Raw genomic sequence first — 24748 nt, forward strand, 5'->3', positions numbered from 1 at the left:
TTACAATGATAAACGGTCTAATAACTAATGATCTTGTTTGGTACATTTGGTACAGTGTTGAATAATGAGCATGAATATCGGTGGAATTCGACCGTTCGTATTCATTTTTGAAAGATGCAAGAATTATCCCCTCTGTAGCAGAGCGACATAAAAATATGCACGAATAAATGATGCCGCAGAAAAGCAGACAAAATGTCATGTTTGATTCCCCCCAAAATCCTTCATTGATATGAAGGTCTATAGACTCGGGTCGTTTCGTGGAGGCCAGAGTTCAAAGCAAACACGGCGAAGTGTCATTTTGCTGTTACGCTGCACACAAACGGAAGAAGCTCCAAACAGAAGTCGAGTGTCAACGGGTTATTAATCCAGGTTAAAAACTTTGCTTTTTTCCCCCCACCCCCTTCCCATACCTTTAAGCTTCTCAGTGCAGTTTTTAGAAAACCTACTTTGATTTCCAGTCGCTGATGCTGCAGTGGGACACTCGCTTGACTGGTGACATCGGTTCCCAGTCACTGGCGATGTCGATTCGGGTGTGAATGGTTCTTTGACTCGATATGTGCCCTGTGACCGATTGACGACCTGTTCGGGGTGTAGTCTTGCCTTTTGCCTGAAGTCAGCTTGGATAGGTTCCTGCAATTCCCCGTGACCCTGTTCAGGATACGCAGTGTTGAAAAGTGATTATTATTATTATTATTTTTCAATCTCTGCTTCTGAATACAGTATCGTCAGCTGTTGTCTTTCTAAATGATTTCAGGTGTTGTGTCCTTGCTTCTATGAAACACATTGAGTTGCCTTGTGTATGAACCGTGCTATTTAAATTGATTGATTGATTCAACAAATAAATACAGCTGCCGTGCCTTGATATCAAGATAAATAACGGATCGGGTCGAAATCGAGGATCAGCACTTTGACAGTGAAACACTGGGCCAACATCCCGGAAAGTGACATTGGGAAATTGATGGACGACTCAGAAACCGTGCAGCGCTTTAGCTTGAGTGCCGATGAATCCCCACATTCGTGAATCTTTCTTCTCATCTTTCATGAAATAGTGATAGATTTGACGGGTGTTTGGAATGTGAGGAAAACCACAATTTCTGTTTTAAAAAAAAAAACATCCAGAAGTCGTCAATCAATAACCAAGATATAAATCTCCCAGTTGATAGTATAGCCGTAAAAAAACGATAAATCAGCCTCCTGCAAATTGATGGATGCGGATGGAGCTAGTTTGACCAAATGAGCATCGCAAGGAGAAAGCCCAGTTAACTTTAAATGAGCTTCAGCCGACAATGGATATGACAGCTCCCTCCCACGTACTAGATGCATTGTGTGTGTGTGTGTGTGTGCGTGTGTCTGGGTGGGCATGCGTTTGTGTGACACCTCCTTGGTGATTTACATCATGTGACGGTGCTTTATTTCCACAGGCCATCCGCAGCAGACTGGAAGAGACTCGTGTGGGCATCCAACTCAAAAGTCTCAGCCAGCAATGTCTTTTTTCTTTTCTTTTTCTTTTTTTTTTGGTCCTTCGAAACAGGCCATTTGGTTAGTTGGGACTCGAGAACAATACATTGTTATGATTGCGTTTGCATTGGTGCCAAAATACTGTTCTGGTATATTGACATTCCTAAATATTAGAAACCGTACGATGCAGTACAATAAACACAAGGATAAACAATGTTGTGATTTAAAATGAATCTTGATCGTCTTTCAAAAGACAATAAAGTTTGCACAAATGATAATAATGGGAAAAAAACGCACCATTTGTAAATACAGTATAATGAAATAAATATGTATTTCACAGATAGACGGTACATAGAATTATTTATGATTCGACTTGTACTACTACTACGTCCATCACCCATAAATGTTGTCTTTTCAGTAAACAAAGTCTATTAAATAAATGTAAAACAAACAAACAAACAAATAGAACAAAGTCAGGAATGGACCTTTTGGCATTGGGCGAATTTCACTTTTTTTAAAGTCCAGCAGGGGGCACTGTGTAGAACAAAAATGACAATCTGTGCCAAAGAAACATTTTCATGGTTAAAAAGTGGTCTTGAGTCTGACCCTTGCACCACAATGCATATAAAATATGTTTGACTTGTACCATGATATAGCTGGGACTTCAAATCAAATGCGTGAGGCGGTGTGGGGGGGGGGGGGGGGGGGGAGTACGATAAATTCAGTCAAATTCTTGCACCTGCGGACTTGACACATACAGGACCTACCTCGACTATTAACGAGTATCTGATGGAGCTGTAGGATGTCGTGAGTAGGATGAGCAGACAGAGGAGCACGCCAGAGAGGGTAGCCAAGGGACTGATGGTGGCCGGCTGAAAAACTACTTCTTATCCAATGATGGGATCAATACATTTCAGTTCAATCTTTTACGGTTCTTTGCAATGTCTTTGGCTGGAACAGAAGACATTGATGTCATCAGAAGAACACGGCGTTCTTCTGCAGACGCGACCTCACATTTTTAAACAGCGCTCTTAATTTGCACAACTTGCATTGCTTCACTCGTGTCCCCCTGCGTTTCCTGCCAGGCCAATCTCCGTCTTGTCCCTCTTGACCCTCCAGTCCCAACCAGGGTCCCCACACTCCACCGTGCAGGTCGGGGTCCGCCATGGGGTCGTCGGGTGGGTTTCTCGGCTCCACGGCGGTGCGGTTGTACTCCGCTAGCCTGGTCAGGAGATGCTTGACGATCTCCGGCCGCGATCCGGCCATGTCGCACCTCTCATAAGGGTCAGAGGAGACGTTGAACAGCCATACCGACTTGCCCACCTGGTTGCGGCGTTTCTCAAGCCCCTGCCAGCGCTCCGGACCGTCGGCGAAGGCCTGCGGGGGTGTCCAGTCGCCGTCTCCCACGTTTCCCGTCAGAAGCTTCCAATCCCCGGCGCGGATCGCTGCTCTCACCGCCGTGTCCCAGATCCCGAAGCCGTTGAGTCCCAAGGCCTGGTCATAGGGCTCCCCGGGTTTCCTGGAGACCGGGTCGATGTTGAAGAGGATTTCCGTGCGAGGGGAGGGGAGCCCCTCGCTGATGGCGCCCCAAACGTCGTGACCGTCCAGGCCCCGCTGGCGCTCCGGGGCGCCGGCCAGGGACAGCAAGGTGGGGTACCAATCGGAGACGTGGATGAGCGCTTTGCTGACCACGCCCTTGGTCTTCAGGAGGGGACTGTGGACGAAGCCCACCGCCCGGACGCCCCCCTCCCAGTACGTCCCTTTGCCGCCCCGAAGCGGCCAGTTGCTTCCCCCGGAAAGAGGCTGCCCTCCGTTATCTGACGAGTAAATCACAACCGAGTTTTCATAAAGACCGCTCGCCTTTAGCTGGTCGACGACTTGACCGACGCCGTGGTCCAGGCAACTGAGCATTGCCGCGTAGTGACGCCGGATGCGATTGCCCTGGAACGAGTACATATCCAGGAAGTGGTCGGGTGCCTGTAGTGGTGTGTGGGCGGCTTGGAGGGAAAGGTAGAGGAAGAGAGGCGTGCCTGAGTCGTGACTTCTCAGGATCTGCTTCACTCTGTTGGGAAGAAGGGGAACTCGTGAGAACATAAATAAATCACCACATTATATTTTCTATTGAGCAAAAAAATACAAATGTAATACAAAAAGTATGCAAAATAATGGACACATATTTAAAAAAGTGGCGGCCCGGTAGTCTAGTGGTTAGCACGTCGGCTTCACAGCGCAGAGGTTCCAGGTTCGATTCCAGCTCCGGCCTCCCTGTGTGGAGTTTGCATGTTCTCCCCGGGCCTGCGTGGGTTTTCTCCGGGTGCTCCGGTTTCCTCCCACATTCCAAAAACATGCGTGGCAGGCTGATTGAACACTCTAAATTGTCCCTAGGTGTGAGTGTGAGTGCGAATGGTTGTTCGTTTCTGTGTGCCCTGCGATTGGCTGGCAACCGATTCAGGGTGTCCCCCGCCTAGTGCCCGAAGACAGCTGGGATAGGCTCCAGCACCCCCCGCAACCCTAGTGAGGATCAAGCGGCTTGGAAGATGAATGAATGAATATTTAAGAAATGCATAAAACTGAAAATTGATTTGTTTTTGTTCAAATTTACTTAAAAAAAGAATTCTACATATATACACACACACACACACACACTCACACACACAATGAATAGACAACATACAATCCCGTGCACAGCCAATGTCATAAAAACAGTGACTCTCACCTCTCAACGTAAAGCAGAGTGGAATAATTCCCCGCCATGTCCCACGCCGGCGTATCGCCGTCATGCAGGTCAAATCCACAAGCTTCGGCATTATCGCAGCTCTGATACGAGAAGTGGTCTCCGCTCCCGGTGAGCGTCCCCAAGAAGCTGCGGAAGCCTCGTCCTGTGGGCAAGCAACCGGGCCTGCAGAAGCCTAGGTGCCATTTCCCCACCATGTGCGTGGCGTAACCCGCCTCCGACAGTCGCTCGGGCAGGGTGGGGACGTCCTGGGGGAGGCAGAGGGGTTGACGTGGACGGATGATTGAATGCTGCAAGCCGGTGTGAATTTGGTAGCTGACAAGAAAAAAGGTTGCTGAGATGAGTTTGGGAAATAAAATGAAAGGTATATTTCACAGAAGGGTTAATGGAAACGAATGACACTTTTAGTTCGCATGAATGCTATTCAGAAGTACTTTGATATCCCCCCCCCAAAAAAATATCTGCAAATAAATTAATCTGCAGGTATGGAACTGCAAGTATGTATGATCATGCTGTCTTGAGAAAAAAAAAACATTTTTTTCAAGTTTTTTTTTCCAAAAAAGGCTAAAAGACAATAAATGCATTGTTTATGTTCAAATAGTGTACAGCAACACCAGTCTATAGGATTTTCCCGTTTTTTAGCATTAACCTTGATTACTTTCATCAGGATAACTGATGTGCTTTTGCGAAATCAAAAATGTGTAGCTCTCTTTGTTTGCTTGGATTGAAAGTAATAAGCCAACTGTCCGTTGTATGATAGTCGCAGTCAACAATTCGAAACAACAAAACAACCTATTTTTCCTTGCTGCTGAAGAAATATAAAAATCATCTTATCTTGAAAAACTCACAAGTCGGGTCACTCGTAAGTCGAGGCAGCACAGTACTATGGAATCGTCATCTATTTATAAAATAAACAGTGAGAGACTGACCGTCCTGTCATGAGTTGACTACGAGAGGGCGAGCAGATGGGCTGAACGTAATAATTGTCCAATTTCACCCCCTCTGCCGCCAGCTGATCCAACACGGGCGTGCGGATGTCCGAGCCGTGGTAGCCGACGTCGCCGTAGCCCTGGTCGTCAGCCATGATGAAGATCAGATGCGGCACCGGGGGATTGCCCCGGCAGCCGTGGAAGCAGATCACCAGGAGAAACAGACAGCAGACGCTTCTCTTCATCTCCGGAAAGCAGAAACCAGAAAATTGGGGAGGAAACTACAGCAGAAGTTGCAAGAGACAGCGGCGAGTTGGTGCCAGACGTTATGCGGGATGGAGGGCGAAATGGCGAGAGAGGTTAAGGACTGGTGGATGTGGATGAAAAGACCCAACATGGCAGTACCTTATTACATTCCACTGGGCTTTTGGGCGCCTCGCACCTGGGCTGGAAATTGAGGTCAACTTTAGTGTGTGGAAGCACTCACGGAAGCGCGCCCACAGTATGACTTGAAGGCCTTATGATGGGAACCTGGACACCTGAAAAGCCGTGTTACAAAAACAGGTCACGTCTACAGAAAAAAAAAAAAACATTAGGAGGAATAGGTTTTGCAAAAAATGAAACTCACAAAACGTTTGTCTCAAACATAAAAAAAATATTTTTTGAAAAATAAGATTCAGGGAAAAAAAATACAGAATTTGGAGATACATTGAAATTTAAAAATATATAATATATAAATAAATATAAAAATATATAATATACAAATACACAAAATGCTGTTTATTTAAGACGCTGTAATTGGAACTTTCTCCACTGGAGGGCGCCAGTGGACTATACGATGATTCGGAGGGGGAGGAAGAGGAGGAGGATGAAGAGGTAGAGGATGCTGCCGGGATTCTGATGATGCAGAAGTGGACTATCCTGCAGGGAAGGACACGCCAAGAAGAGGAGGAAGAAGAACAAGAAGAAGGAGGAGGAGAAGGAGTGCGGAGACGAGCACAGTGCTGTGTTGAAAAAGACCAAGAAGGAAGGGGAAAAAAAAGGAAGAAAGAAGAGCAGCCAGTTTGACCACCAAGGAGGCTATTCTGAGGAGGTGGGCCACCGTGTCCCGGGAGGCGGGAACCAGCATCACGTGGCGCCCTTGTTGATGTGACCATACGCACATAAAAGCTGATGAGCGGCCACCCCGAGGTCTACGTTGCTGCAGGTAAGCGCAGCTCTGTTCTGTGTGTGTGCGAGTGTGTGTCAATGTCACGTTCATCATGTCAATTCGTCAGTGCCATCAAGCGAATCTCATGTGCCACGTCGATAATGCAGTGCGTAAGGTCATGAGTGTCAAAAACACAAAGCAACTTAGCGTTTTTGTCTGACCAACACGTTTGCAGGACCAGTTTCGATCAAAAGTCTACACACCCCTATTCAAATGCCGGGGTTTTTGTGACATAAAAACGAGACCTGGATCAAGCAAAACTTTTTCCGCCATGAATCCGACCTCTAAACTTTGTAAGGCAGTTGATTATAAATAAAAACAAACATTTTCAGAGGGGTGGTACAATTAGAAAACCGAAATAATACTTGCAAAATTGTGCACACCTTCAATAACTGTGATGTGGCGATGTGTTCAGAATTAACCAATTTGGCGGGGAGATTAAAAACAGTCAATCAACCACATAGAGGAAAACACAAAATGACAACGCTCGCAAGTAGCTGCTATAGGCCACAACTCACGCGCAAACACTCACGCGCTAACTGGCCAACTCGGCTCCAATTCCCGATGTCACTCACGCTGCTGAAAAGGCACACATACAAAACGTGGATTCAACAATACAGACTGTAGTTATACTTCCGGTCATTTTACACGTTTACATGTTCAGGGTCCATATTAGGAAAACCAGTCACATTTTTGGCTTTTTAAAAGGGACAGAAGACAATCTGATTTGTATATTTTTCTCCTGAAAAGCTGCATTTGAATGCATATCTTTTGAAGAATGATTTAAAAAAAAAAAAGAAAAATAGGGAGAATATGTCAAATGCAACGGAGTTCCAAAAAAATGGTGAAATGAGGGGAAACTAAACTCACACACGCGCACCTACACACAAACACGCGTACTGGCGTGTCGTAGGCGTGTTGCAGTGATTTTTGGCTCAGGCAGCCGCTCTCCTCTTCCTCCCACACACTTTGTGAACTCTCTTGTTGGAGCAGCGAAGTACGCTGACGTTTGCGGACGTGGCAGAAACGGCCGCCGGACGCTTTGGTGGGAATATCACCGGCGCTTTGAAACTTGCATTGTCGTACGAGAGCGTGGGCCCCCTCGCCCGCCACCCTGCCCCCCATCGCCAAATGGTATCTCTTTTACCAAGTGGCCTTGGAGCTGTTCAAGTGTAAATGTCAGCGTGACACACAAATCCCAAATCGTTCACTCGCTCGCTCTTTGTCACAAAGCCAGCGAAAAAGAGCCGATGGGTAATTGAGCCAGTATAATATTCTCAATACATTTCTACGGCAGCTCATTTAGTCAGCAAGCGAGTAGGTCTAAATTCACGCTGGCTGTTGCCAAACCGTGGCATCGAGAGCTCAAAAGATATTTGATCAGGATTAAAAAGGAAAAGGTACCGGGCTGCATTAAAAGTGATCCCAATGGCTTGGACCGTTGACCTCCACAGCGAGCGCTCATCTCCAGGGACCCTCACCGTCACAGCTAAGCGCATCCGCCGCCGTCTTCCCGCTCTTCATTCCCATTTTGAAGAAGAGTGGCCTGTCGCTGCGAATGGACGCAGGGGATGTGTGGTCCTAATGGACTGTCAAAGTGATCCGGGAGGAGATTGATGAGGAACACATCGGGCACATGATGGAGTTATGTGACACCTTTGGGATGGACCCGATTCCCCTTTTGTGTCCTTTCCTGTCTGCTCCTTCCTCCTTTTGCATCCTTTAGCATCGGCGGGCTAACTGGAGGAAAACTACCAGAGAGCCTTCAAGCAGCGGAGACAATTAATCGAGGCTCTTGCATTGGCATCGAGTCCAGAGATGACCCCCCCGTACCAAATAATCGGAACATTTGAGCTCAGATATTGAATTGAACTACTGTCTGGCCTTTAGGAGTTCAAATAAATCCACTTCTTGTTCTCACAAAGAGCAGAAAATTTGCAGAAAAATGCTTGACACGGTTTCCTCATTTACCTTCTGATGGCACAGCATCAGGAGCAACTGGGGGTTCGTTCTACTGGTCAACATTTCTTAGGAAATCTTTTCAATGGAGATGCAAGGAACACTATTCTAGATTTTTTTTGGCGCTGATTTTAGTTTTCACAACAATAATATTAATAATAATATAACAACAATATTACAATATGTAATATAGTAATATATTGAGGAATATTTATTAATTTAGGGTGAGGATTTTTTTTCCTGAAATGTCATTGCTATAAATTAGAACACACGGTAAAATGCTTATTTAATAACAGTATGATATTTAATAGGTCAAAGTAAAAAAAAATAAAATAAAATAAATCTGATGTGCTACAGAGGGAAAAAATAAATGAATAAAAAGAAAAGGAAAGCAAAGACATTTTAAAAATCAGTGTGAACGTACGTCACGATGGGGCATTCCGAGTCAGAATCAATCGGGTCCTCGCCTCGACAAAGAAAACTCTCTCCCAAAGTGGACCAGACAGCGTGCACTGAAAGCAAACATTATATAATATCATTATAAAGAGGGCTGCGGCTCTATTACAATTTTAGGGACTATAATTCCTGGGAGATTTGAGCTCTGTGGAGCAACAAAGATATGATTTGCATTGTTAAACTTGGAAATCCATAAATGTCACGCAGGCCCCGCATACAAATACACACACATATGGATGCGTGCATACAAATTTGGGTGTCACAGCCAAAGTGTGTTGTCTGTAATATCTGTTAGTGTTAGCTGCGACGGTTATGTAATAAGAAAGAAGAATGCATGTCTCTCTCTCTCTCACACACACACACACACACACACACACACATATAATGCACCTGTCCACACTGTGCCACACTGGGACGCATGGACATTGCTTTCTACGCAAGAGGAAACACAACATGACGACTCATCGCATCACTGTGATGCGGGTGAGCGTGGAGATGGAAAAGAAAGGGAACACGTCGCGGTGATCGCGTTAAGGAGCAAACAAGAGAAGCGTCAACACTTGAAATGGCCGCTGGAAACTCAAAATGGCAGACTTCCTGTGTAGGTTCAGGCTTGGCTTTTTGAGACTTTTTGAGTGATGACGAATTTCCTCTCATGTAAAAATTTCACTCATGTGAAAATGGCAGCAAGATGGCTGAATTTTCAAAATATTACTGAAGGAGAAGTTTGTTTCGGAAAGGAACCGTGGGAACTGTGAAAATAACCCTGCGATTCAAGCCAAAATGGCCAACTTCTTGTGTCTTCTTCAATATGTTTTGGGGACACTTTTGTATGATAGACATGCCTTCGGGCTGTAGGCAGGGTACACCCTGAACTGGTTACCAGCCAATCGCAGAGTACATGTAGACGAACAAACATTCACGCTTACAATCATGTGGGAAGAAATTGGAGTACCCGGAGAAAACCCACACAAGTGGAACAGACTCTGGGGGTGCTGAATTTTCGAAATTTTTCGGCGACAACACTCCAAATTCCTCGCTCCACATACGGCCTTCCTGGTGGGTAAAACGTGTCCCGATACTTTTGTCCAACATTTGTAAAAATAGCTGAGGCACATCCTCTGAGCGAAACACTCAAGGGGAAAATAACTTCAGCATTCTGTAAAACTACTGAAGCAGCCTGCCTTCAAGATTCCCAGAGGCAGTTGGCCAAGGGAGGAAAATTCGACGAGATAAGGAAGCAATTCCAAGGAATATTCATTTATTTATTTCATGTGAATCAAATGCGCGTAGCATTTGATCTCTTAGCGCGTCAACTGGAATGACCTGCAATTGACAATGACGCCGTTTGTTCTGTTGATCCGGTCCCTATTAGGGTAACTGGAAAACTGTACTTCTTCCTGCTGTCAAGAGTTGCTACCGAGAACGTCTCCATGATCATGTAAAAGCTCTCGACTGTTCGTGAAATGTCTCTGTGCCGTGTGTACGCGCTACTCTGATTGATTGGAACGGTTAAAGCCTGTGGCCATGTTTCTCCAGAATGCAATGAAGACACATTTGCATCCACAAGGGTCTCTCTCTCTCTCTCTCTCTCTCTCTCTCTCCAACACACACACTCACACACACACACAAACACACACACGTGATAGCATAATGTGTTATGTCGTTGCATATGATATGACCTTGGTGACCTTCTATTCTCAATTCTCAATATTGTGTAGTGGTCCCACAATGATATTGCACTGTTTGTTCATTTATGTACAGGTTCTCGATCTCGTAGAGGCTTTCTTACAATTTAGGGACTACGACACAATCTCTGTGTCCTGATATGACCGATTTAGCAATAATATAGCTTTTTTTGGGCGGCCCGGTAGTCCAGTGGTTAGCACGTCGGCTTCACAGTGCAGAGGTACCGGGTTCGATTCCAGCTCCGGCCTCCCTGTGTGGAGTTTGCATGTTCTCCCCGGGCCTGCGTGGGTTTTCTCCGGGTGCTCCGGTTTCCTCCCACATTCCAAAAAAAACATGCGTGGCAGGCTGATTGAACGCTCTAAATTGTCCCTAGGTGTGAGTGTGAGCGTGGATGGTTGTTCGTCTCTGTGTGCCCTGCGATTGGCTGGTAACCGATTCAGGGTGTCCCCCGCCTACTGCCCGGAGACGGCTGGGATAGGCTCCAGCACCCCCCGCGACCCTAGTGAGGATCAAGCGGCTCGTAAGATGAATGAATGAATAGCTTTTTTTTTTTTGGACATACAATAGGTATTGCACAGGAATGCCAGGGCCGGGAATCGAACCCTGGCCTCTGCACTGTGTGGCGGACGTGCCAATTGGTCACCCACCATGCTGCCATCTCTGCCATCTCTACATTCTATTTAATGATATTATTCATGTATGTTTATATATTTAAAAACATTTTTTGGGGGGGGGGGACGAGATAGACTGGAACACATTAATGTTATTTCCATTCATTTCCATTGGGAAAGATGATTTGAGATAAATTCATCTGAAGGCGATTACCGCGACAGCGATTACCATGAAATCGCTGTCGTGTATTGTGAGCTACTCTGCAATTTTCACATTGAAAGTCACGAATTGTGCTGCACTAGCATACAAAGACAAGAGCATGCACAACTCCACACACACACACACACACACACACACACACACACGCACACACACGCGCACACACACACACACACACACACACACACACACACACACACACACACACACACACACACACTCACAGTGCCTGAGGCTTTATAAACAGCAGGCTGGGATGCCGCACGCCTTCTTCACTCCTTCACTTCCTGCCATCATGTTTGTCCATCTACATGTTCCGTGTTGATTGTTTTTATGGTTTGCTTTACCTTCTTTCTCGCTCTCGCTCCCTCTCTCACATTTGACTGCCCCCAATCGTTTGCTCCCTCCATCCTCCCCTGGGCAGCGGCGTTCACGGCAATCGGAGCCCTAGCAGCATTGGCGTGTGTCGGAGAGCAGCTGAAGTTGGCTTCCTGCCTGTTGAGATGCGCCGGGAGGAAACACTGTGAACACGAGTTGATGCTGATGAAATTGATCTGCTCAGGTAAGGAGAGCGAATGCGATTTCAGTCTGTCATTTGGAACCGTCAACGCGTTATAGTGGCGTCTCGCTGGAATTGAAATGTTTACATCTTGAAGACGTGCATCAAACAAAGTGTTCAGAGTAGAAAAAAAGAATACTGTAATAAGACAATTCGGATGACAACTCAAAACATGGCGAGTGAGACTTGATGGATGAAGCTTTCAAACCGGGTTATTGGATCATATTTGGAAAATATATGACAGATATGAGCAGAGGAGTGTGCAAATGAATGAGAGGGTATGCTAATAATTGGATCATGTAGATGAGGTGAGATTATGAAAATGAGAACTTTCAAATTGAAGAAAGTACTTTTCAAAGGACCACCGGCTTACAGTGTTTTAAATATTTGCAGTGTTGAAATGTTGGGTTTGGAATTGTGTTCATATTTGTATTAAAATAGAAAGTTTGCATCGCAAGGGTTACAAATGAGCGATGACGCGTTCGGCCTTTCTCGTCATTCAAATTGATTTCCTGCTGTGTTAAGAAGGAAATTCCATCCATGTCATACACATACCCCGCGGTGGAAAAGTCATGCTTTGTCATCTTGAAAATATTTCCCCTGAATACTCTGAACTCTCCAGTGTCAGTAATGACCAAAAAAAATATTCTCAGTGGATCTGGGTCATAGCTGATGTCATGTTATTCATTTTTCAATGTTTTTTTTTAATTGACTCAACACAAGTTGCATTGAAGTAGATTAGTAGTCATTTGAATTGATTGCTTCGACATGTGATAAATTGACAATAAGTTCCACATAATCGACAGAATTCTTAGCAGTCAGTCAACCCACATTGTGTTCCGAAGCTAGCGTCCTGAGACAGTGACTCAACAACACCTGTGCTGGTTGCGACCAAATAGTGCACGCGATTAACACTACCACCAATTCCGCAATGTCGATCAATTCATTGATTTGAGAGCACACTTGTTCCACTCCATCATGTTACAAGAGCTGTGTTGCTACTCCAAACAGGAGCACCGATGGAAGCATAAAAATGAGATTGATAGCAGTAGCAGAGATAGTATTAATGGCTATGTTCTACTTTTAAATACAGTATTACATGGGTTGCCCAATGTCGTATAGATAGATTTTAACTAAGCATGCTTATTTATTGGTTGGAAAAAAAGTTTTTGTTTGTGTTCTGGTACAATTAAAATGCATTTACGTTTAATACATTCCATGACCTCATTGTACCTAAACAAACTTAAAACACTTGTATCTCAAATCGTCTTCCACCATTTAAAAGAATGTAATTGCCATTAATCGGTTCCAGCCTCCCCACCAAAAAAAAAAAATCACAAAAATGTTTGTCGTGTGTTTTATTACAAAATATATATGTGAAAATAGCACACATCCACTGTACATACACACACATATATCTGTCCATCTACTGTAGATAGATAGATAGATAGATAGATAGATAGATAGATAGATAGATAGATAGATAGATAGATAGATAGATAGATAGATAGATAGATAGATAGATAGATAGATAGATAGATAGATAGATAGATAGATAGATAGATAGATAGATAGATAGATAGATAGATAGATAGATAGATAGATAGATAGATAGATAGATAGATAGATAGATAGATAGATAGATAGATAGATAGATAGATAGATAGATAGATAGATAGATAGATAGATAGATAGATAGATAGATAGATAGATAGATAGATAGATAGATAGATAGATAGATAGATAGATAGATAGATGTGTGGTAATTTGTAATTGTGGGGGTTTACTGCATGTCCTTTTATGGCGATCAAAAGAATGGATTACCCCCCAGTCGCGGGGATATGTATTTGTTTTGAAAGAAACAAAAGTGGCTTGTTTAGTGACTAACTTGTCCCTTTATTTACATCCGGATCAGAGGTTGAGCTTTTCAACCCAAGAGAAAAGCAGACAGTATTTATAGACACCTCAATAAAAGATGAATCGTGCGCTTATGCAACACATCCTGACCACGGCGGAGGCGTCTGGGATTGACGGACACGTCCCGCCCTTCCTTCGTGCCCTTTAAATCGCTTTCTCTTCTTTTGCTCGTTACCTTGCCCTTCTTCCCTTCCTTCTCTGATCTATTATTCACATCCCCGGCTGACTCTTTATGTGAATCCCCTCAACACCACCCCGCCCATCCCACCTCGGTACCTGGGGTAGGATGCTTCCCCAAAGGGAGCCAAGCCAAGAGATGGATAAAAAGCTCAGGGATGGCTTGCTGGGAGACGATAAGACACTTCCAATGGCCACGGTTGACATTCAGCGTGACGCTGCTTTGTGGTGAAAGAGCAACGTGTTTACACTACTGAACAGCATTTAATGACCATGTCAATGCAATGTTGATTTGAATTCAAACCCAACAAGGCATCCATTTAACATGAGAAAAATCCCTAAAAGGGAATTTCTCCTGAACCCCCATCATCTGATTTTTAAAATTCATGGTGTGAGATAAGATAAATTGGGAAATCTTGTCACATTGCTATTTTCACTGTACATTCTTGGCATCTAATTGTTGTCACTATATGTAGCTGCCATAGATAGAGGAACAAAAGACATATTTATAATTTTTTAAAAATTTATTACATACAGTTTCCCAAGACAATGATGTCAACTTGTACACATAAATATGAGGGCAAATACCAGTGTGTGGGATGTGTGTGTCTGTGTGTGTCTACACACATGTATGAGTGTGCTATCAGTGGCACGAAGATAAAGGCTCAAACCAATCTACATACGGCGGGTGTGGGGGTGCACTGCTGTGATGCAGGCAGATCTGAAATGGAATCTGCGTGTGTTCCTCCTGGCTGCACACATCATTTATCCATCAGCGCCATGCCGCCACGCCTCGCCTCGCCTCCAGCCAGCTATCAAACACCGCATCGCCGCGCTTTATGGAAATGGCCGTCGCCAAAAAAAAAAAGTGCTTTTAACAGCGCTTTTTTGGGGGGCTCGATATGGCCATCTGAGCGTCTGCATCATAAGGTTGGCTGGCGTACATCTATCTAAATGGATATGAGCCGTGTGCGTGTTTGCGGGAAGGTTTCAGAATAGTAAGGCCGTTCCACCTTGCTCCCTACCACCACCGCTGGCAATTAATGAGTACTGCAGCTGACCACGACGGCCGCCAACTGTTTGGCACTGTGCAAGGGACAGTAAAACTTGACTTGATGAAGCCGATTCCAATTGTAACATTTGGCATGATAAAATCCAATCACCGATTAATCAGAAGTTAAATTTAAAAAATAATAATAAAAATATATGTACCGGTAATATATTTTGTTCTTCCAATAAAGATAGGAATTGCAGATACAACATTGACTGTTTTATTTTTGCTTTTAGTATTTAATAGACCTTACAACAGGGAGAGAAAAAAAAACAGCGGGGAATGTTTAAACGTCATTATCTTTGTCTTAAGTTGTAATGTATTAGTGTGCGAAAAATAAAAATCAGCAAAAACTAGACTGTCAAAAAGGCCAATTTTTAAAAATTTCAAAACTGCTAGTATTGACCGAATAAATCAGCCAGCCGATTAATCCATCCACAGATCTTTCCACACCCACAGAATATGGGTAGAAACCCCGCTCTGATCGATCCATAAACATCGTCCGGCTTGGTCGGACGAGGTCGAATGGTCACAAGAATTGAAGCCAGATTGGCTGCACCACTTTAAATCCGTCCACGACTGGTCGATTAAGAACTTGATCAGTGGAGAAAATAGCCTGTTATCCGTTCTGCCGGATTGTGCCAACGCGCGCCGCTCGCACTTGGCCGGCCAATCTGAGACTGCCCAGTGGGACTCGAGATGCAAGGCGTTATTCTCTTCTTTTTTTTCCCCCTCCCATTAGCGGTCCTCAACGAGTCACAACACCCGCCTGCTTTTTCTTTCTCACCTTGCGGAAAACAGCTGCTCAAGCTATTTATATTTCGTTATTAATTGAATGAGGGCACTTCCAGTGGTACCTTAGTTTACGAGTTTAATTTGTTTCTGTGAGCAAGCTGGGAATATTAGGGTTGGTTATGAACAGTTTTTGATTAAAATATAGGAAAAAAATATATTTTCAATACAACATAAATGGACTGCTATTTTAAAAAGCTTAAAGTTTTCATTTCATTTAACACACATATTTTAAAAAGAAAGTCTAAAGTAAGTGTTTTTTTTCTTGACATATTTAGCTATGGGTGGCCCGGTAGTCCAGTGGTTAGCACGTTGGCTTCACAGTGCAGAGGTACCGGGTTCGATTCCAGCTCCGGCCTCCCTGTGTGGAGTTTGCATGTTCTCCCCGGGCCTGCGTGGGTTTTCTCCGGGTGCTCCGGTTTCCTCCCACATTCCAAAAACATGCGTGGCAGGCTGATTGAACACTCTAAATTGTCCCTAGGTGTGAGTGTGAGTGCAGATGGTTGTTCGTCTCTGTGTGCCCTGCGATTGGCTGGCAACCGATTCAGGGTGTCCCCCGCCTACTGCCCGGAGACAGCTGGGATAGGCTCCAGCACCCCCGCGACCCTAGTGAGGATCAAGCGGCTCGGAAGATGAATGAATGAATGGATGAATATTTAACTATTAATGTTGCGATGGCAAAAATCCGCATTTCTAATTCTTCTTGTCTGGAGAGTAAACTGGAGCGTAAAAAGTGACATGCTAGGGGAAAAACCGACTGCAATTTTAGAGTCAGCATACCAATTTTAGTTTTACTCAGCATAAAAACCTCAAAATCTATTTTTTTTAAATTGTTCCCTTGTGTTAGTCATGAATAGAAGTACATTTAGAAGTAAATATATTCGACATCGTAACAAGACAATATATTTACATAGCGCTTTCACAACAGTTACAGCTGTAACAAAGCACTTTAGAGAAAATATAACATTTTGTGGTGCTTGAAAAGTAACCGTGGTCTGATTACTTGCTGGAAAAAGTAACACGTTAGCTTAGTCGCTATTGGAAAATGCCCACATTGGGGAGTAGTAACCCGTCATCTCTGGCTAGGAACGAGCAAAATGGCCGCACAAAGCCCTCACTCTTACAGTATGTACAACATACAATCTGCAGGGATCCAAATGACAACAGAAAAAAAAACCTACTCTCCCACGTTAAATTAGATTTCTCACTGCTCCGTCTTGTTCTCTTTTATATGCTGGATGTGCCGTATCATGATTTGTTATTCCTCGCTTTGCTCATCCCTCTGCCCCGCATTACATAGGCGATAACGAGTGTCCAGAAAGCGGCGGAGAAGATGATCAAATAGAGGAAAGGGGCCACATTTAATCGCGTTAACGCAGCACCGTAACATCAGTCTGTTCTCAACACACAAACACGCATTAGCGCTCCGGACGTCAGCACAAACCACGCTCTGTGCCGAAGTTCACCTCACACGTAAACATAACCTAGCCCCCATCCCTAACCCTGCAAATTTAAACATAAATGATGAGACAAGTATATAAATACAGCAATAATAATTAAAATATATAGAATACTACTTTTTATCAATTTATTTATTCATTACTTTTCAACGGACTGCTTGGTTGATTTATTATTGTTATTTTTAATTCGGTGCCAGGAAGATTCGGCCCAAACTCCTCACATGGGCGAAAAGGTGCTGATAACTCACAATGACAAAACGTGTCGCAGCAGATGCCGGCAATGCGCTTGACGCTCGTCCATAATACATGCGGCTATTGGGGGGGGGCTCGCAGAATGCGCAGTCATCTACAGTGTATACCACCTCGTTGCCTTGCAGTGTCATCTGCATTTTCCACTGGTATTCTGAACACAACCCAACCTTTACCCTTTGTAGCGTTGTCCAGTCCGCCTCTCACAATTATCGAAGTTGTTTCAACTACTGTCCGGCAGAACATAGCGGGTAGGTTTGCCCCTCAGTGTGCAAGTGCGAGCCGCTGACATGTTCTGAAAGAACACGACGACTAAGTGACTGTGACAGCTTGTCACTGACGCTCCCTGCTGATCAGGCTTCCACCTCTCGAGATGCCTCCCAAGTGAAAAAATAGAAATTAAATTAATAAATAGAAATTAAAAATCTCATCACTCAGCAGCGTTCTGCTTGACGTGTTTTCTCAAAAGAAAACATACAAATAACATCAAGTCTACCGTTTCTTTTGGTGCTTAGATTGTCACTCAACACAATATTCTGTAAATTTTGAAAGAATAGCCAGCATGCTCTAAAATGTCTGGTAATGTGGTGAATTCCACTTTAAAAACTGTCTGGCAGTGAATGAGTTCCAAGACACGCAGTATGGACACGCATGCGTACGAGCAGCAGTCATAATGGGCCCGAACATGAACGAAACAGAAAAATAAACTAGATGCAAGACAATGCTTTACATGCCTGCTTTACAGTGTGTACATTTAAAAGGAGAGTAAAAATAGGCCGTATTTCAATCTCATTTTAGTCTTTGATCAAAATGAATTCCATTTCATAGTCTTTTTAATCCTGATTTTTACACCTACAGAAAGGCAAAGCTGCAGCTTCATTTTGTAATTTACATTTGTCGCACAATTATTGTGAGATGTTAAGTTTGTTGTTTTGTGAAAAAAAAACTGGACGACTTTAAACGCATAAGGCTTGATCGAATCACAAACAATATTTATGACTTATGCATGGTTCTTGCTCTTTCAAAATATCTTGGGGGTTTTTTTATATCTTGGTCTTATTATTTCTCTACGCTGGGTATGAAACAATTCTGATCAAATTTCCAAGTGCATGATAGGACTTTGTCTCCGGTGTCTCATCTCAGCGTGGGTAATTGTGTTGTCTGCCGTCGTGTTGCTTTCACAGCAATTCCCACATGAGCGAAATGTTCTCTCGCCACAAAGCGTTCCCGAGACGTTGTTCTCCGAGACGCCAGATGAGTGCTCAGAGGCATCCTCGTATCGCGTCATTTGCTCTTCGTTTGATGTTTTCATCCCATCCTCACTGTCATCATGAGCTTGGGTTTCGTTCACCAAGTCAGATGAACATTTTCAAACTATGTTTATGGTTTAAAAAAAATTATATATTTTAAAATGTGGTTGGAATTATTTTAAGAACGCTTATTCTCAGCTTGATGTTTTTAGTTTTTGCAGTGTTATTTTAATCAGGAAGACTGCGGTTCTTAATATTGTACACATAAAAAAAAATTAAATGTCAAATCAAATCAATCAAATAGAACGGAATGAATTAAACAATTGCGTGTCATGATTGATTCACTGCTGCCCAACTAGGAGGGAGGCACTGGAAGGAAATATCATCAATCACGTAGACACAAAAAGCGTCATTTAAATCCTCATCCGCAGATTAGTGAAAAAAAAAAACATGTATCAGAGCATAACCAGTATACTGGGATACTGCACTACTATCGTAGTAGGCAGAGTAACCCCTACAGTAGTGAGAAACATAACACATCACATGTTGAACTAAGTGCTACAAATATTAGCATTTAGCACAAGCGCACACCCCAAGGAGAAAGTGACGGCGCTGCAAGGAGAATGAAAACGAAAACAGACATGCCCAGCGAAAAAAAAAAAAAGAAAAGGCGGCTATAAGACGTTAAACGGCTGAGAAGGATACAACATGTGTGTAGTGTGTGCGTGGTGTGTCTAGCGTGTAAAGTGCAGCTCTAATTATCTGTCACACGCTGAAGTGGAGTAAGTCCCCGGGGGGATGATGAGGCTCGGAAAGATGGCAAGGCAGGAGGAGGGAGAATTAGGAGTCTGTATTGTGTGCGATAGTGTGTGCGGGAGAATAAAGCTGTTACGTAACATGACATCCTGCCACACTGCTCTCTCTCGCTCTCTCTGTGTCTTTCCTCAAACCACCCTGCTTGGCACGCAGCATTGGATTCCGCGCTGCTCGCACTGCAGCATGTTAACATGTTATGTCAACAAAAAACCTTGGGGACGCATTCACAGGTCCCATACCATCTACATGAAAGTGACACATGACGAATTAGCGCATTGTATACATGAACAAAGACAATATGAAGACTCCATTCATGTAAAAAACAGGAGTTGTATTGCTCTCAGGCCAGTTTCATGAGTCAGCTGAGTGAACCCTTACACCACTAATGGTGCAAGCACCTCAATCTATCTATTTTTGTAAGCATTGAAACAATTTAGAGTATTCGATCAACCCGAAGGGAAAGCAGGCTAACCCTAGCAATGCTGTTCCAGCTCCACCAAAGTCAACTCTGTGAACCACTACATGACCGATGGCCACAGCAAACATATTTACGGAAAGAAAGACAATTTCAAGGCTCATTTAGCCTCATACAGGAACTTTGGTATTCTCAAGCTGGATTTATGAGTCAGCTATGCAAACCACTACAACACTAATGGGCCTAAGCCGATTTGAATCGTCAACGCACATAAAGGGAAAATGATTACATTTGATGCGCTCAATTGAATTCAATTCAACAAGATTCTCCCTCCACCCCGTTAGTGAGCTCGAACCAGAGCCATGGGGAGTACCCGGACTGCAGGAGCGAGCGCGAGACTGGGGGCGAGGCGTCTCTCCTGGTGTCTCCGCTGGTGGTGGCGGGTATCGTCATAGGCCTGGTGCTATTCCTCTCCTGCGTCACCATCATCGTGGGCAGCCTGCGCAAAGACAGCCGGCTGAGGAACCCTCACCTGAGAGCCAGCTACGGTCCGTACTGACAAAATACTCAATTCAAACCCTAACTTGAAACTCTTGACCGTCAATTGAACTTGTAAACCGGTTTGAAACTTCACTTTAAAAGTCTAACTTGGGCTTGAAACCCAAATATGAATGCGCCGCTGTAGGTCCAGATGGTTACTCCTTTGGAGGTTCCGTCGGAGAACTGAGGTCAACGTGCTTAGAAGACTTTCCCCCCAGTTTGGACTTTGACTCTTACAGTCTGTCACAAGTCAACCACCTGTACCCTGATTCTCCACCACGGTGAGCGTCTTTTTTGTTGTTGTTATTTATTTGTGCATGATTATAATTATGTACTTTTTTAAAAACGGTCATTACTGCAGTGAGTTACAGTGCAAGCTCCTCCTTTTGCCATTTACGTCAAATATCAAAGTGTCCACCTGCGCTGAGTGACCTCCTTTGTGCTGGTTCATTTAGGAGAAAGTAATGCTTCCGCTTTTGCTGCCCTTTGGATGCATCTATCTATGTGTGTGTGTGTGTGTGTGTGTGTGTGTGTGTGTGTGTGTGTATGTGTATATGTATAAAAAGGCCAAATCATGGTGTGTTTGATCTAAATGTCATCTGGTTTAATTGGCAACTTTAATAATTCAAATACACCCTTCTTCCTGCTTCCATGTTTGTGTGTGTGTGTGTGTGTGTGTGTAAAGAGACCATAAAAAAAGAAACTGAGGATGAAAAAGAAACAAGAGCATGCACAAAGGAAGCTAAACATAAAAAAAGAACGATAAGGTGTGTGTGTGTGTGTGTGTGTGTGTGCGTGTGTGTATATTACACATGGCTGACAGAAAAAGCACACCTACTGAGAGTGTTAATGTTCCACTTCCGACACACACAGACACACGTGCGCGCACCCACCATATGTTGAAAGCTAAAGGCCCATGTCCCCTCCAACTCGGCAACCAAGGCATGGCACAGGTCCCTCTCCCTGACCGCTATACCGCCATTTCATCGCAAATCAAGGCTGTCCAAGGAAATCCTTCATCAATCCATTTCAATACAGTGAATTTGACTAACTTTCAAAAATAAGGCCACAAACGTCCGCCACCACTGTTTAACAAGGGTTCACTATGATTCTATTTCTTCTTCTCTGCAGTTACGATGAATGCGTGGGCCCCGGTTGCACTCATATCTACATACCCACTGACGACCCCCCGCCTTACTCGCTATGGGACCCCCATCAGAACAACTCCGAAGGGGCGGAAGAGGGTCCCAGTTCTGCCAGCGCAGCCTCACCGCCCCCGGAGCATCGACACATCGCATCCATCTCCTTCCCATTGGAGGCTGCGCCGGCGTACGAGGCGGTGTTCAGCGAGCAGGGCCAGCCCCTCCCCCTGGTGCCATGTGACCTTTTTAAATACCAATCAGAGAGGCACGCTGACGTCAACAGGCGACAGTCGGGTATCAGCCAGATCTCATAGGACAACTCTTTTGGACCTTTTCTCTGCTTGAGTTGGACACAAACAGTAAAGGTTTTTAGGTACTTTCCACACTTTTTTTGTAGACTGAAACTCAAGAGAGAGTTTACGGACTAAAACTCATCCTGGTGAAATGGGGATCTCATCGAATGACTCACCATCCATGTTGTGGTAACACAATGGCATAGTTTTAATTTTGACTGAACCCCAGGAACAAACTGATTATTTTCAAGTTGAAGTTATTAGACACAAGCACAGAGCAAAGCATCCTTTTAAGTCATTCAGGAACAATGCATATTGGTGTTTTGCTCACTTTCCTAGCAAAGCAACCACAATCTGGGTCACATCAAATAAAAAATGTGCAATTAACCCCCCTCCACCAAAAAAGAAATTAAAAAAAAATAATCGCTTGTACCTGACAAAAGGGTGGTTGTACTTGTTGCGGCCAATAATGCCACCTCTGCTCTGGCAACTCAAGTAAGTCATGGTTAATGCTTCCTTTCTGCATTAAGTCAGTCGTGTCAAAACAGGCCATCAGAGCAATTTTCTTTAAAAAAAAAAACAACAAATTTAGCTACTTATGAAATTTTATTTAAATATGTTTTGCAACTTTTGTAAAGTGATTCTCACACACGCATTTTCATGCTTCACGAAATTATTTATTTCAATTGCCCCAAAAGGATAAAACACCCTGCCTGGAAAACTGCATTGTAAGTTGTTAAATGTACTCATTAGTCACAAATTGTCCAGTCACCGCAATTAATATCAGAGGAGCATAGATATCAATAGGATAAATATCAACACTGTACGTTCTTCCCAACATAGCCTTCATTACTTCCTATAAAACTCAAACACATTTGGTGTTTTTGTGCTCAGGTCAAAGCAATATGCACCATCTTGTGGCATTTTGGTGCCAAGAAACTATGTTGAAGAAAGCTGAGGAGCTTCATTTAGGGGAAAAAAAGTAGTGCTTTGCCACCATCTTGGGGGGGGGGGGTCTTTTCAGAGGCACCAAATATGTGCAGATTTTCACTCTTTACGGAACGTCCTAGCGGGGAAACCCAATAAAACAAACGTCGGGGTGAAGATAATTTAAAATGTACGATTTTTTTTTCACTGAGATGGCAAAGTCTCAGCAACTATTAGTAACAAATGTACAGCACAATAACAACTTCAATGAGAACCAGGGCTTCAGCGCGAGAGTGTGGCACAATTGTCACCTACGGGTTAGCCACGTCTTCTTTTACGCTGTGAATTAAGTCAACATGAGAGCGATGATCGTGCCGGCGAAAGGTGATGCCATCTGGAGTCCAGTATCTACCGTATGTAAGAAATGACGGTCATCAACATTGTGAGATGTGACAAAAAGTTATTTTCCCTCAAGCAGGGGCTCTCAAACCTTTTGGGTCCTGAATGTTGCGATGAATTAATTTTATTTTTGGGGGGGGGGGGGGTGGGGGGGGGATTTTGAAGGCTTCACTGCCTCATATGCGAGCTTGTCGCCACAATCACCAATACCCGTATTTTAAGTAGGCCATCTTAAATTGGCGCTTAGAACACCGCAGTCTTTTTCTGAGAAGTTGTTGGCTCCTCTTCTGTGGTCATTTAGCCATTAGCCTTTTCCAAAGAAGCTTTCTAAAAATACAGTATTTGTTTTTTTCCCCTCAGTTTTGCTAGCTTGTAGGCTTACCTTTTTTTTTCTTTTTTTACTGTATCACATGAGAGCAGTTCGATGTGTACAGAGGCACATGCGGATGCACCTGATTTAAAAAGTACTACTACTGGGACTTTTCAGTGTCTGATTATCAAGAAGATGTTCTGTTTGTCTGTAAAGCTGCCAAATTGTCCAAAAATATTGTTTCTCTGTGTAATGAGGGCAAATTGCCCAGTTGCTCGGGCCGGTAGACGCAGACAACCACTTCTTATTCGTAACGACACTGTATTTGGTGGTTTTCAAAACCTTGTCCAAATTGTGAACCGTCTCGTTATCAAGGGCTCTGATTTTAACACCAATGCTTTAACAAGACCCCCCCAGCGGCTACATGTAGCATCCTGTCACCTTGACAAACATACAAACAAACAAAATCGGACATTTTTTGTCAATACTGCAGTTACAATCATCAGATATTTGACGGAACCAAACCAAAAGGAGAAGCATGTGGCGATTCCAAGAGTTTACATGGCCTTACGCTCATGTTAATATGGTTGACCACGGTGGGACCAATGAAGGTTTCTTATATTTTAACAGGGGCCCATGCTCCCAGCAATTATCCAGCACATATGATTTAAAAAAATAAAAAATAAAATCTCAAAGTTAATTAATATTTAGTAATTTAAACAAGCAGGAAATTGGTTGTGTGCGTGTGCGTGTGTGTTCCTCATCTGGAGACACTAACAACTGTAGACATCAACATCATTAGCATGTATCACCAGTGACTCAAACAGCCTTTCTTCCTTTTTATTGGCTGTAACATCTACCTTTTTGCTTCTACAATAAATAAATCGGTTGTGCATCAAAATATTTCTTCCAGGGTTTGATGTCAAAGTATCATTTGTTTGTATATGCCTATTAGCCCTCAGACTGTTAGCTCTACCGCTGTAGCCATATTATGCTAATCTCAATGCAACAACGGAGTGCGTTTGCTGTTCGATGTCTTGGTTTGACTCACGTTGTATTTCATAATTTATTCATTTATGCTTTGGGTTCATAAAGGAGTCCTTCATCATAAGATGTGTAATGTTACATGGATGTATTTATGTTAAAATGAGATTATTGCTCATTTACAGGTGAGTAGATGTAGGA

At 43.7% G+C, this 24748-nt stretch overlaps 2 protein-coding genes across 4 annotated transcripts; one reads left to right on the forward strand and one right to left on the reverse strand.

Moving 5' to 3' along the window:
* Positions 1–1813: 1813 nt before the first annotated feature.
* Positions 1814–7404, reverse strand: si:dkey-174i8.1 (arylsulfatase I). Of its 2 annotated transcripts, XM_052080187.1 has the most exons (5): positions 6864–7404; positions 5527–5692; positions 5122–5402; positions 4175–4507; positions 1814–3520 (listed from the first exon to the last, which is right to left on the reverse strand). In XM_052080187.1, the coding sequence occupies exons 3-5, from the start codon at positions 5364–5366 to the stop codon at positions 2434–2436; spliced, it is 1665 nt and encodes a 554-aa protein (XP_051936147.1). In that variant the 5' UTR covers positions 5367–5402; positions 5527–5692; positions 6864–7404; the 3' UTR covers positions 1814–2433. The 2 variants fall into 2 exon arrangements, with proteins under 2 accessions (XP_051936147.1, XP_051936148.1); XM_052080188.1 differs by lacking the exon at positions 6864–7404 and having other exon boundaries at positions 5122–5681.
* On the forward strand, positions 6022–24466 carry bean1 (brain expressed, associated with NEDD4, 1). Of its 2 annotated transcripts, XM_052080223.1 has the most exons (5): positions 6022–6328; positions 11691–11828; positions 20297–20500; positions 20638–20773; positions 21624–24466. In XM_052080223.1, exons 1-5 carry the CDS (start codon positions 6295–6297, stop codon positions 21946–21948), a joined length of 837 nt encoding a protein of 278 aa, XP_051936183.1. In that variant the 5' UTR covers positions 6022–6294; the 3' UTR covers positions 21949–24466. The 2 variants fall into 2 exon arrangements, with proteins under 2 accessions (XP_051936183.1, XP_051936182.1); XM_052080222.1 differs by lacking the exon at positions 6022–6328 and having other exon boundaries at positions 11512–11828.
* Positions 24467–24748: the final 282 nt, after the last annotated feature.

This window comes from Hippocampus zosterae, chromosome 11, assembly GCF_025434085.1.
Source record: "Hippocampus zosterae strain Florida chromosome 11, ASM2543408v3, whole genome shotgun sequence".
Lineage (NCBI taxonomy): Eukaryota > Metazoa > Chordata > Actinopteri > Syngnathiformes > Syngnathidae > Hippocampus > Hippocampus zosterae.